Genomic DNA, 13,598 nt, shown 5'->3' on the forward strand with positions numbered 1-13,598 from the left:
TCTCTTTCATTCCAGTTCTGTGCTTTTTTAGCCAGACTAGCAAGTGGGTTTTGCTTTTTTTTTTTTTTCCCCCCAGAGATAGGATCTCACTTTGTCACCCAGGCTGGAATGCAATAGCATGACCATTGTTCATTGCTGCTTTATTTTCTGGGCTCAAATAATCCTGCCTCAGCCTCCCAGATAGGCAGGACGACAGGCATGTGCCACTGCACCTAATTTTTTTTATTTTTAATAGAGATGAGGTCTTACTGTATTGCCCAGGCTGTTCTTGAACTCCTGAGCTCAAGCGATCTTCCCACCTTGACTCCCAAAGTTCTAGGATTACAGGCATCAACCACTGTGCCCAGCTCTTAATAGATTTTAAGAGATAGACTCTATTGTAAGTTTAAAATCTTTGAATCTTCTCCCATAGAAACACATATGCAAATTTTTTTGCACTATTGTGGTGAGGGACAGTTCATGGTGCTGCCTTTCAAGCCTACTTATAGACTCCCTGTTCTGGAGAAAGAATTCATTTCAGCATAAACAGAGGGAGTATGGGGCTGGTTTAGACAGTCTTGGAGCCCCCAAATAAGACAAGAAAAGCACCTGTACTTGTTAGGTTTCTGTATTAGTCCATTTTCATACCGTTATGAAGAAATGCTCAAGACTGGGTAACTTATAAAGAAAAAGATGTTTAATGGACTCACAGTTCCACATGGCTGGGGAGGCCTCACAATCATGGCAGAAGGTGAAGGAGGAGCAAAGGTATGTCTTACATGGCGGCAGGCAAGAGAGTGTGTGCAGGGGAACTGCCCTTTATAAAACCATCCGATCTTGTGAGACTTACTCACTTTCATAAGAATAGTGCAGGAAAACCTGCCCCGTTGATTCATTTACCTGCCACTAGGTCCCTCCCATGACATGTGAGGATTATGGGAGCTACAATTCAAGATGAGATTTGAGTGGGGACACAGCCAAACCATATCAGTTTCTTTTTATTCTAATGCCTGTATACCATCAATAATTTCTTGTATTACTTGATTCTAGTAGTCGTGATTGTTAGCAACCATGTTCTAGAAATTTTCAATGTCTTATCACTGCCTAATGCCACTTCTGAGAGTAGGATATTACTTCTGTGAGCAAAACAGTTTATTTTGATACAGTACTACTAGAGTGTAATAGAGGTACCAACAAGTAATGTTTATCAGTTGCTTTCTGTGTGCCTATGCATTCCCAGCTAAGCACTTTACCTGCATTATTTTATTTGTATAAAAGCATGTTCCACTATTACCCCATTTAGCAAATGGAAAATCTCAGGCTTAATACTTTGCCCAAAGTCACACAACTTTAAGTGGGAGAGTCTGGATTCAAACCCAAGTGTGTAAATTTGTGTTCTCATATCTGCTATGTGGAGTTGCCAGAGTTAAAGACATTTAGTGCTGTGCTTTAGTTAACTTGTGTCTCCACATCTTAGCCCTTTGAAATAATGAAATACTTTGTCTTTTCCTGTCACGCCAAATGGTAGTTGTAATTAATATCTCTGGTATTGATTTGGCGTGTGAAATAAACTTTATAAGATCAAATAAGCTTATTTTCTGAAATTTATTATCATACTTTAGGGAAGAACTTTTCTATTAAAATTGTGCTGCAACTTGACTGTAGAAGTCATTAAACCAAAAACTACTTGCTTATTTGAAGTTCAGTTTTCCAGTAGGCTTTGATCTGAAAGAGCCAGGATGGCAAGTAGTAGAGAGCTTTTATTTATGTATTCTGATGAGGAAATACATTACTTAGGCGGATTTATTATGAATAAATATCCATGATACCATAAATACTTTATCATAAACTGAGGCTGATTACAATTTAAGCCACATAGCTTAAATCAATGTATAGTGTTTTTTTAAAAAAAATCTATATTTCTGTTCTTTGTTTGGTTTAAAATAGCTATGTTCAAGCTGATTTAAACAGTCTGCTTTCTAATCTGTTCCTGCACACAAGACCACCTTTGGTTCTGAATGCCAATAGAAGTTCTTCTTCCCCTGATGATTTCCCCCCCCCAGACCTTTTCTGATTCTGGCTAAGGTACAGCCCTCCTGGGGGTCTTCTGTCTCTTCCAGAGCTCCTCAGCTTTTCCTTGCCCTTCCCTCAAGCATCTGAAAGGAACTTGATATTCACATGATGATTGTATTGCTTCAGATTGTTTTGAATTTGACTGATTTTGCATTTGCAGTAGTTTGGACAGCTTAGGTAAGGGAAGATTTGTGCTCTCTTGGAGATGAGAATCTAGGTAGTTAAGTAAGTGCTGGGATATGGAGTTTATGTCTTAGAGAGCTTTGAAGTGTTTTAAAATAATCATTCATATTCATGGTCAGTGTACAATAAAATGAGTTTTATTGTCTCCTTATTCAGAAATAGAAAAGTTGGTAAAATGAAGTAAATAAAATCTATTGAGAATGATATTTAACCTGCATTATAGCTTCATTTAAAGTAAAACTAGACAAAAGTAGACTTTGAGATTTTCATTTGATCAGTTTTGTACACTGTGCATTTGTTTGTACTAACTATAGATACAGATAGAGGAAGGTGGACTAGTTTTAACATAGTTCCATTTGTATTTGAAAGCAATGTTTTAGAAATAGTTTTTGAGTAGGACTTCTCAATTTTTAAAACATATTCAGTATCTTCTAATAGATTTCCTAACTAGAAATTATAATTAGGCAGTTTTAGCTTCTAGAATGTGTCTATGAATTCGGAACCAAGGGAGTGGACATAGCTGTTGTGAAGCCTGTAGACATTATTCAACCCCTTTTTAGAGCACATATTTTATATATTTATAATGTAAAACATTTTAATAGTCTGGTTTCTTGGCACACAAAATAGAAGTAAAAACTCTAAGTGAAACAAACACAATATTAAGTTATATTCTTCATTCCTTGCCAGAGGGACAGGGAAATAGAAATATACTTTAGAAGTGTCTGTTTCAAAATAGTAAAAGAAAAATGATTATTAGAAGTGATGCTTTGTATAGTGACCCTAGAGAGATGAGTCATACATAGGATTTCTATTCGATATTATAAAAATAGCATTTTAAATTGTAGATTTTGATGTTGGTTATTTTTCATTAATAATTTTTCTCAGCTGTATGGTCATTAATACCAACTTTGGTGTAATATAGTACTGATACAATTACTATAAGATGTGGAACCATTTAATTTAAATCTGACTGACATAGAAAACATTATTAATGAACCATTAAAATTTACTCTTTTGTACCTTGGGGAAATGGCTGATTCTAGAGCAGGGGTCTCCAACCCCTGGGCTGCAGGCTTGTACTGGTCCGTGGCCTGTTAGGAACCAGGCCACATAGCAGGAAGTGAGCAGCAGCTAGCTAGCCTTACCACCTGGTCTCCGCCTCCTGTCAGATCAGCAGTGGCATTAGATTCTCATAGGAGCACAAACCCTATTGTGAACTGTGTGTACAAGGGATCTAGGTTGCAGGCTCCTTATGAGAATCTAATGCTGATGATCTGAGACAGTTTCATCCTGAAACCATCCCACCCCACCGTACATAGAAAAATTGTTTTCCACGAAACAGATCCCTGGTGCCAAAAAGGCTGGGGACCACTGCTTTACTGTATTCATATTAACTCATTGCCATGTTTGTACACTGGTTATAGAAATGTAAAAAACTTAAAATAGTCAAGACAACTTTGAAAAAGAACAATAAAGTTGATGGACTAACACTATCTAATTAGAAGTCTTACTAGAAAACTTCAAAATCAAAATAGTATAATATTGACGAAAAGGTAGACAAATAGAAGAGTGGGAGAGAATGGCGAGCCCAGAAATAAACCCACCCATAGACAAACTACTAATTTTGAGAAAGGTACAAAGGGAATGCAATGCAGAAAGGACAGTCTTTTTAAGAAATGATGTTAGAACAATTGGATAACCAAAAAAGAACTTCATACTTGATACGATATTTTAAAAAATTAGCTCAAAAAAGAACATAGACTTGAATGTAAAACTGAAAATAGAAAACTAGAAAAAAACAGGAAAAAAAATCCTTACATCCTTGGCTTGGCAGCTTTCTCAGAAATAACAGTAAAATCAAGATATATAAAAGAACAAGTGTGAATACACTGGAGTTCATAAAAAGGCAAAACTCCTCTTCAAAGAAACTTTCTTCTTCCTCCTCCCCCCTCCTTCCCCTCCTTCCCCTCCTCCTGTTTCTCCCGCTTCCCCCCTCCTCCCATTTCTCCCTCTTCCCCTCCTCCCATTCCTCCCTCTTCCCCCCTCCTTCCCCCTCCCATTCCTCCCTCTTGCCCCCTCCCATTCCTCCCTCTTGCCCCCTCCTTCCCCTCCTCCCATTCCTCCCTCTTCCCCCCTTGTCCTCCTCCTCTTCCTCCCTCCTCCTCTTCCTCCCTCCTCCTCTTCCTCCCTCCTCCCCTCCTCCTCTTCCTCTTCCTCCCTCCTCTTCCTCCCTCCTCCCGCTCCTCTCCTCCTCCCCTTCCCTCTCCCCCTACCTCCTCCCCCTCCTCCCTCCTCCCCTTCCTCCCTCCTCCCTCCTCCCCTTCCTCCCTCCTCCCCTTCCTCCCTCCTCCCCTCTCCCCCTACCTCCTCCCCCTCCTTCCTCCTCTTCTTCCTCCCTCCTCCCCCTCCTCCTCCAATACTACTACTACTTCTTCTTCTTCCTCTTCCTCCTCTTTCTCCTCTTCCTCTCCCCCCCCCCCTTTTTTTTAATGAAGATGGGTGTCTGCTATGTTGCCCAGGCTGGTGTCAAACTCCTGGCCTCAAGCAATCCTCTTGCCTCAGGGCCTGAATAGCTGAGATTACAGGTGTGAGCCATTACTCCAGCTCCCAAAAGACACTCTTAAAAGAATGAAAAGACAAGCAACAGACTGCTTTGTCAAGCGTATATCTGAAAGAGGACTTGTACTTCTAGAATATAGTATTAAAAACTGTCACAACTCAATGATAAGGGAAAAAGCAATCTAATTACAACATCAGAAAAAGATTTTAATTAGTTCATGAAAGAAGATCTGTATGTGACAAAAAGCACATAAAAAGATGCTCAACAATATTACTTATTAGGAAGATGCAAATTAAAACCACGTAAGATATCACTATACATCTATTAGAATAGCTAGAATTAAGAAGACCATAACAAGTGTTAGTGAGATGTGGAGAAGCTGAAATACTCATGTACTGCCAGTGGGGTTGAAAAATAGAACAACCAGGCCGGGCACGGTGGCTCACACCGGTAATCCCAGCACTTTGGGAGGCTGAGGTGGGCAGATCACTTGAGGTTAGGAGTTCGAGACCAGCCTGACCAGCATGGAGAAACCCTAAAAATACAAAATTAGCTGGGCATGGTGGCCCATGCCTGTAATCGCAGCTACTCGGGAGGCTGAGACAGGAGAATCGCTTGAACCTGGGAGGCGGTTGCGGTGAGCTGAGATCACGCCATTGCACTCCAGCCTGGGCAACAAGAGTGAAACTCCATCTCAAAAAAAAAAAAAAGAAGAAAAATAGAACAACCTGTTTGTAAAACAGTTTGGCTGTTTCTTAAAAAGTTATACCTATACCTATGATATGTTCCAGCCTTTCCCACTTGTAGGTATTTACCTAAGAGAAGAAGGAAATATATGTTCATGGGAAGACTTGTACATGACTATTAATAATAGCTTTATTATCAATAATAACAATAATAACTTTATTTGTAATAAAAAACTAGAAACAACCTAAATGTCCAACAGTGAATGAATAAACTGTGGTATATTTACACAATGGAATACTACTGAACAATGAAAAGGAATGAACTTTCGATACATGCCACAAAACTGGGTGAATCTCAGAATAGTGGTACTGAGTAAAATGAGCCAGACAAGAAAAAAAGACTATATAATATATGATTCCATTTATATAAAACTCTAAAATAGTCAAACTATGGTAACAGAAAAGCAGTGGGTAGGGTTGGGCTACCAAGGGTTTCAAGGAACTTTGGGGATATGCTCACCGTAGTGATTGGGGAATCAGGTATATAAACGTGTCAAAACTTATTAAAGCGATATTTTAAACATTTACAATTCATTGTATGTTGATTATAATTCTAAATGCTGTTTAATAAAAGAAGAAAATGAATGAGTTTTTTTGTCGAGAGGGATTGTGGTGCAGTTGGAAATTGAAAGGACACAGTGAGGTTAGAATAACGATATCTAATGTTAGTATGACGAGTTCACACAAGTTATTACCATATTGTTAACTTGAGGCCTCAGGTGGTTGCCACTTTTTTTTTTGTTTATGCTTTTAAGGTTTGAATGTCATTCTGCAGGTGAGTGTAAAGATAATGAGAAAAATGACGTTTTCCCCCTTTTTTCTTTCTAACCCCGTTTTTTCTTTCTTTCTTTCTTTTTTTTTTTTTTTTTAAAAGGAGTGACAGTTCATTTAGATTCTTTGTATTCTTCTTCGTCTATATTTGTCAGTTTGCTGTACATGTACTCCAAGCTGCAGGATTTCATAATTGGGGCAATTGGTAAGTAGTTTTTTTGTTTTGTTTTTTTGTTTTGTGTTTTTTTTTTTTTTTTTTTTTTTACTAGTTTTCAGCTTTAATATTGTATTATAATTTTTGGCTTCCTAACCTAGTTAACACAGAAAAACCAGATTAGAAAAAATAAAAGCAAAAATTGTTTTAAAAATGCAATTTAAAAATGTCATAAGGCATAAACTTTGGACAAACCTGTCTCTTTGAAGATTATGTTCCCATCTTTAAAAACAGCACATTTTATCTAGTTTAAATAAATATATGTATGTAAGGGGCACTAAGAGGAAGACTGCAGAAGAGACTGAGGTGGTCAGAGAGATAGAGGGACCAAGGAATGTGGAAGGGGCAGGAAAGAATTTCAGGGATTTTAAGGAAAAGGATACCTATTATGTGTAAAGCCCTATTTTAGGTGTACAAACAGATATATTTTTATATATGAGTATACATGGACACTTGTCTTTGAAAGGTAGAATCACTGCACATAACGTATATACATACATCTTTAAACAATCGAATCATTCTCATGGCTCATTCAGTGGGGGACCCTCAGAAATGGAGACTATCTGGACCCAGACTAGGAGGTAATAGCAGATTTAGGTCTCTCTTTACACTCTGATGCAAACATTCCTTGAGTGAAATGGTGGGTGGAAGAGTACACATCTCTAAAAGTATCTGTTCCTCTCTTCTTTCTTTTATACTGAGTTGCATTCAGCTGTATTCTTACATGCCAGAAGCATATGTGATGCAACTTTGTTCCACTGTGTACATAAACCAAAATTGAAATTAGCGTTTAATTAGAGTGTGTTGAGGACTTAAATTTAGTATGCTGCTACTGAAGTGGAGTAGTGATTGGCAGTCAGACAACTCTTGGCAGTTCTGCAGAGCTCCTAATGGTCATAAATATATGCAGAGAATTTATATAGATATTTTAAATCAGTTCTCAGAAAAAGTAGTTTTTATTATTATTTTAAATAGTATCTAGTTTTTGGTATTTTAGGGAAAGGAAGTGTTTTAAATGTTTAATTAAAAATATACTGCTTACTTTAACAGTACAAGGTTTTTTTTATTCTTGCGAAATTGAGGTAATTTCTTTTGCTTTTTAGCACAGACATAGGGAAAATGCTAAAATTGAGCATAACAGCATGTATGTGACTAAATAGCATACAAAGAGTCTGCTAATGAGGGTGCATATAGAATTGACCTGTTTTAAGATAGACCCACATGTAATTCAGATTTTTTAGGTTAAACTTTTTACTTTTAGGTAATTGTAGATTCACATACAATCGTAAGAAATAAAGCAGAGATCTCAGGTACCCTTTATCTAGTTTCTCCCAATGGTACTAATCTTGCAGAACTATAGTAAAATATAAAAACCAAGATCTTGACGTTGATAGTAAAGATACAGCACATTTTCATCACCAGAGGATTCCTCATGTTGCTTTTTCATAGCCACACTCAAAACCTCCCTTTTCCCCCTCACTCCTTAACCCCTGGCAATCCCTAATGTGTTCTTCATTTCTGTTGTTTTGTCATTTCAAGAAGGTTATAGATGTGGAATCATAGTCTATAGCCTTTGGCTTTTTTCACTCAGTGTTATTTTCTGGAGATTTATCCAGGTTGTTATGTGTATCTGTAGTTTATTCCAATTGGTTGGTTGATTGAGACAGAGTCTCACCCTGTCACCCAGGCTGTAGTGCAGTGGGGTGATCTCAGCTCACTGCCTCCACCTCCTCGGTTCAAGTGATTCTCATGCCTCAGCCTCCCAGTTACTAGCTGGGATTACAGGCACCTCCCACCCAGCCCAGCTAAGTTTTCTGTTTTTAGTAGAGACAGGGTTTCACCATGTGGCCAGTTAGGTCTTGAACTCCTGGCCTCATGTGATCTGCCCGCCTCAGCCATCCAAAATGCTGGGATTACAAGCATGACCTACCATGTCTGGGCTCCTTTTTATTTTTGAGTAGTGTTCTATGATACAGATGTATCACAGGCTATTTAACGGTTCACCAGTTGAAGGACATCAGTATTGTGTCCAGTTTTGGACTATTACAAATAAAGCTGCCACAAAATTTGTGAATAGATTTTTGTGTGAACATAATTTTCATTTCTCTGGGATAAATGCCAAGAGTGTAATTATTGGGTTATATGGACGTTGTATGTTTAGTTTTTTAAAGAAACAAACTGTTTTCTAGAGTGGCTGTACTATTTTACACTCCCACCAACAAGTATGAGCAATTTAGTCTCCACTTCCTCACCAGCATTTGGTGGTTATAACTTTTTCTTTTAACCATCCTAATAGGTGATATCTCATTGTGGTTTTGAACATCTTTTCATGTGCTTATTTGTTGTCTTTATGTCCTCTTGCTAAAATGTCTTTTCATGTCTTTTATCCATTTTCTTAATAATTTTTTTGTTCTGTTGAGCTTTGAAAGTTATGTATATTCTAGATGTGAATCCGTTGTTGGATATATGGTTTATAAATATCTTCTTCCATAATTCAGCAGAATTGAAAATAAACATTTTAAAAAATGTAGTAGTAGGCCAGGCGCGGTGGCTCACGCCTGTAATCCCAGTGCTTTGGGAGGCCAAGTCAGGTGGATCATGAGGTCAGGAGTTCGAGACCAGTCTGACCAACTTGGTGAAACCCCATCTCTACTAAAAATACAAAAAGTAGCCAGGCGTGGTGGCGCACACCTGTAATCCCAGCAAATCAGGAGGCTAAGGCAGGAGAATCGCTTGAACCCAGGAGGCAGAGGTTACAGTGAGCCGAGATCATGCCACTACACTCTAGCTTAGGCGACAGAGCGAGACTTTGTCTCAAACAAAAAAAGTAATAAACTTAAAACTCGTAAGCTTAAAAAATGTACAGCTTAAAAAATGTACAGTCTGGAATTAAACACTTGAGCCTCTGGAGTTTGGTTTGCTTTCGAATTCAGACTATGCCATTTATAAGCTGTGTGACCTCAGGCAAGTTACTGAATATCTCAGTTCCTCATTTGTAAAATTAGGGATTTAAAACAGCATCTGTCCTATTGGGTGGGTTGTGAGAGTTAAATGCGCTAATACACATAAAGAACTTGAACATTGCTTGACTGGTAAGTGTTGAATATGTGTTAGATATTATGCTATTTTTAAAAAGTTTACATTAACTTTTGCCTAATTACACTTTTTATTACTTTGTAGTGGTTGGATTTCATCCCTTACTGGTCTCAACCAAAATATTCCTGTTGGAATCATGATGATAATCATAGCAGCACTTTTCACAGCGTCAGCAGTCATCTCACTAGTTATGTTCAAAAAAGTAAGTGAAATTTTATGTCTAAATTTTTATAGTGAACCTGGTGTAAAGTTTTCATTTTCCCATTTTGCTGTAATTTGGTGTAACCTGAAGCCATTTTATCGTTATTGTACAAGCTTGCTTTCTGAGGATTACTTTTTACAATTAAAAGTTATACATAGGTACATTTTAGAAAATTGCATCACTTTTTAAACTTCAGTAAAAAGGGAGTATTTTAAAATCATTTTAACTGAAAGCTTTCATGAGTTAAAGAGTCAGCCTCATTTTTAAAATTTGGATTTTTTAATATATGCTAAATTTCTTTTTTTAATATGAAGCATATTAGCCTGATTAATGAATAGAAGCAAAACTGTTATATGGTGTGTACTTTTTATTCATATATACCTCTTAGGTTTTGTTTTTTTGGTTTTTTAAAATTTTTTATGATAAATTCAGAGGAAACATGTGCAAGTTTGTTACATGGTTATGTTGCATAATGCTGGGGTTTGGGCTTCTATTGAACCCATCACCCAAATAGTGAACATAGTACCTGATAGTTTTTCAAGCTTTGCTCTTCTCCCTCCCTTTTGGAGTCCCCAGTGTCTGTTGTATCCATCTTTATGTCTGTGTGAACCCTTTGTTTAGCTCCCGCTTCTGAGTGAGAACATGCAGTATTTGATTTTCTGTTTATGTGTTAATTCACTTAGGATAATGGCCTCCAGCTGCATCTATGTTGCTATGAAGGACATAATTTCATTTTTTTTATGTGGTATAGTATTTCATGGTGTATATGTATCACATTTTCTTTATTCAGTCTACTATTGATGGATACTTTGGTTGATTCTATGACTTTGCTATTGTGAATAGTGCTGCAATAAGCATATGAGTGCAGGTGTCTTTTTGATAAAAGGATTTCTTTTCCTTTGGTTAGATACCCAGTAGGGGAATTGCTGGGTTGAGTGGAAGTTCTATTTTTACTTCTTTGAGAAATCTCCATACTGTTTTCCATAGAAGTTGAAGAAATGTACATTCCCATCAATGGTATATAAGCATTCCATTTTCTCTGCATCCTTGCCAACATCTGCTATTTTTTGACTTTTTAATAATAGCCATTTTGACTGGTGTGAAATGGTAATTATTGTGGTTTTGATTTGCATTTCTCTGATTGGTGATGTTGAGATTTCTTATGTTTGTTGGCTGTTTGTATGTCTTCATTCAAGAATTGTCTGTTGATGTCCTTTGCCTACTTTTTAATGGGGTTGTTTTTTTTCTTGTTGATTTAAGTCCTTTATAAATTCTGATTGTTAGTCCTTTGTCAGATGCATAGTTTGCACATATTTTCTCCCATTCTTTAGATTGTCTGTTTACTCTGTTTATTCTCGCTCTTTCTGTCTTTCTTTCTGTCTTTCCTCCGTCTCTCTGTCTTCCTGTCTTTCTTTCGTGAAAGAGAGTCTCACTCTATCGCCCAGGCTGGAGTGCAGTGGCACAATCTCAGCTCATTGCAATCTCCACCTCCCAGGTTCACACAGTTTTCCTGTCTCAGCCTCTTGAGTAGCTGGGATTACAGGCATGCACTAGCATGCTCAGCTGATTTTTGTATTTTTAGTAGAGATGGAGTTTGACCATGTTGGCCAGCCTGGCCTCAAACTACAGACCTCACATGATCAGCCCTCACAAAGTACTGGGATTACAGGCGTGAGCCACCGTGCCCAGCCTGTTTAGTGTTTCTTTTGCTGTGCAGAAGCTCTTTAAGTCCCATTTGTCAATTTTTGTTTGTGTTCCATTTGCTATTGAGGTCTTAGTAGTAAATTCTTTGTCTAGGCCAATGTCTAGAAGAGTATTTCCTAGATTTTCTAGGATTTTTGTAGTTTGAGGTTTTACATTTAAGTCTTCAATCCATCTTGAGTTAATTTTTGTATACGGTGAGAAGCAGGGGTTGGTTTTATTCTTCTGCATGTGGCTAGCCAGTTTACCCAGCACCGTTTATTGAATAGGGTGTCCTTTCCCCATTGTTCATTATTGTTAGCTTTGTTAAAGATCAGTTAGTTGTAGGTGTGTGGCATTATTCTGGGTTCTCTGTTCCATTGGTCTGTCTGTTTTTGTACTGGTTACCATGCTGTTTGGTTACCATAGTCTTTTTCCTTTTTTGAGACAGAATCTTGCTCTGATGCCCAGGCTGGAGTGCAGTGGCACAATCTGGGCTCACTGCACCCTCCACCTCCCCAGGTTCAAGCGATTCTCATGCCTCAGGCAGCCAAGTAGTTGGGACTACAAGTGTGAGCCACCACGTCTGGCTAAGTTTGTATTTTTAGTAGAGATGGGATTTCACCATGTTGGCCAGGTTGGTCTCTAACTCCTGGCCTGAAGGGATTCGCCCGCCTCAGCCTCCCAAAGTGCTGGGATTACAGGTGTGAGCCACTGTGCACTATAGTTTGAAGTCAGGCAATATGATGCCTCTGGCTTTGTTCTTTTTGCTTAGGATTGCTTTAGCTCTTCAGGCTCTTTTTGGTTCCATATGAATTTTAGAATTGTATTTTCTACTTCTGTGAAAAATGATGTTGATAATTTGATAGGAATTGTATTGGATCTATATATTGCTTTGGGCAGTATGATCATTGTAACAATATTGATTCTTCTAATCCATGAATGTGAATGTTTTTACATTTCTTTGTGTCATGTATGATTTCTTTCATCAGTGCTTTGCAGTTCTTCTTAGGGAGTTCTTTCACCTCCTTAGTTAAATGTAATCTAGATGTGTGTAGGGGTGTGTGTGTTTGTCTGTTGTAAATGGGATTGAGTTCTTGAGTTGGTTCCCAGCTTGAACGTTGTTGGTATTTAGAAATGCTACTGATATTTGTATGTACTTTTGTGATGCTACTGATTTTGTATCTTGAAACTTTTTTTTGGTTTTTTGAGACAGAATCTCACTCTGTTGCCCAGGCTGGAGTGTAGTGGTGTGATGTTGGCTCACTGCAGCCTCTGCCTCCTGGGTTCAAGCAGTTCTCACGTTTTAGCCTCCTGAGTAGCTGGGATTACAGGTGTGGCACCCGGCTAATTTTTTTGTATTTGTTATAGAGATGATTTTGCCATGTTGGCCAGTCTGGTCTCTAACTCCTGACCTGAAGTGATCCACTTGCCTTGGCTTCCCAAAGTTTGGGAGTACAGGTGTGAGCCACCGCACCCGGCCTATATCTTGAAACTTTACTCAAGTTATTTATCAGGTTTAGGAGTCATTTGGAGGAATCGTTAGGATTTGTAACTGCCCAGTTGTTTTAGCTACACTTCTTCCTGGAGAATTCCCAAGTCTATTTTCACATCCTTAAAGAAAAAAATCATTAGTGTTTTTATTTGTTTATTTAAAGTTTTGTTTTGTCTTGCATATATATAATTTTGATATATTTTATACGTATTCAAACATGATATTGAGACCTTGGGAATAACACCTATGTTTTAAATGATAAAGACTTTTTGATAGTTCTCACTTTAAAGAAAATAAGTACTTATAATTTTTTTACTATTTTATTTCTTGAGGATATGTATGAGAAATGCATAGAAATAATTTTACCTTATATTTAAAACCACTTTGTACTCTTTCAGTACTTTACTCAGATATTTGCCTTTTATCCTTCTCAAAACCCTATGAAGGTTAAACCGTGTCTGTTCTTCCATATTTTCTCCATCTGAAATTTTTAACTTCTCTTCTGCACCAAACACACATACCATTGACACTCAGCTTTCTAATGTTACTAAATCCCTTTTCCAGTTTTCCTCCTCCTTAACCTCTGTAGCTTTCTATAC

At 37.7% G+C, this 13,598-nt stretch overlaps 1 protein-coding gene across 2 annotated transcripts in view; it reads left to right on the plus strand.

The window, feature by feature from the left end:
* Nucleotides 1-13,598, plus strand: part of SCAMP1 (secretory carrier membrane protein 1) — a 129,949-nt gene that overhangs the window by 100,596 nt on the left and 15,755 nt on the right. For both annotated transcript variants that reach the window (XM_025387825.1, XM_025387827.1), the window contains 2 exons: nucleotides 6,416-6,517; nucleotides 9,707-9,824. In XM_025387825.1, coding sequence (XP_025243610.1) covers nucleotides 6,416-6,517; nucleotides 9,707-9,824 — 220 coding nt within the window. The remainder of the gene's footprint in view (nucleotides 1-6,415; nucleotides 6,518-9,706; nucleotides 9,825-13,598) is intronic.

The sequence above is a fragment of the Theropithecus gelada genome, chromosome 6 (genome assembly GCF_003255815.1).
Source record: "Theropithecus gelada isolate Dixy chromosome 6, Tgel_1.0, whole genome shotgun sequence".
NCBI lineage: Eukaryota > Metazoa > Chordata > Mammalia > Primates > Cercopithecidae > Theropithecus > Theropithecus gelada.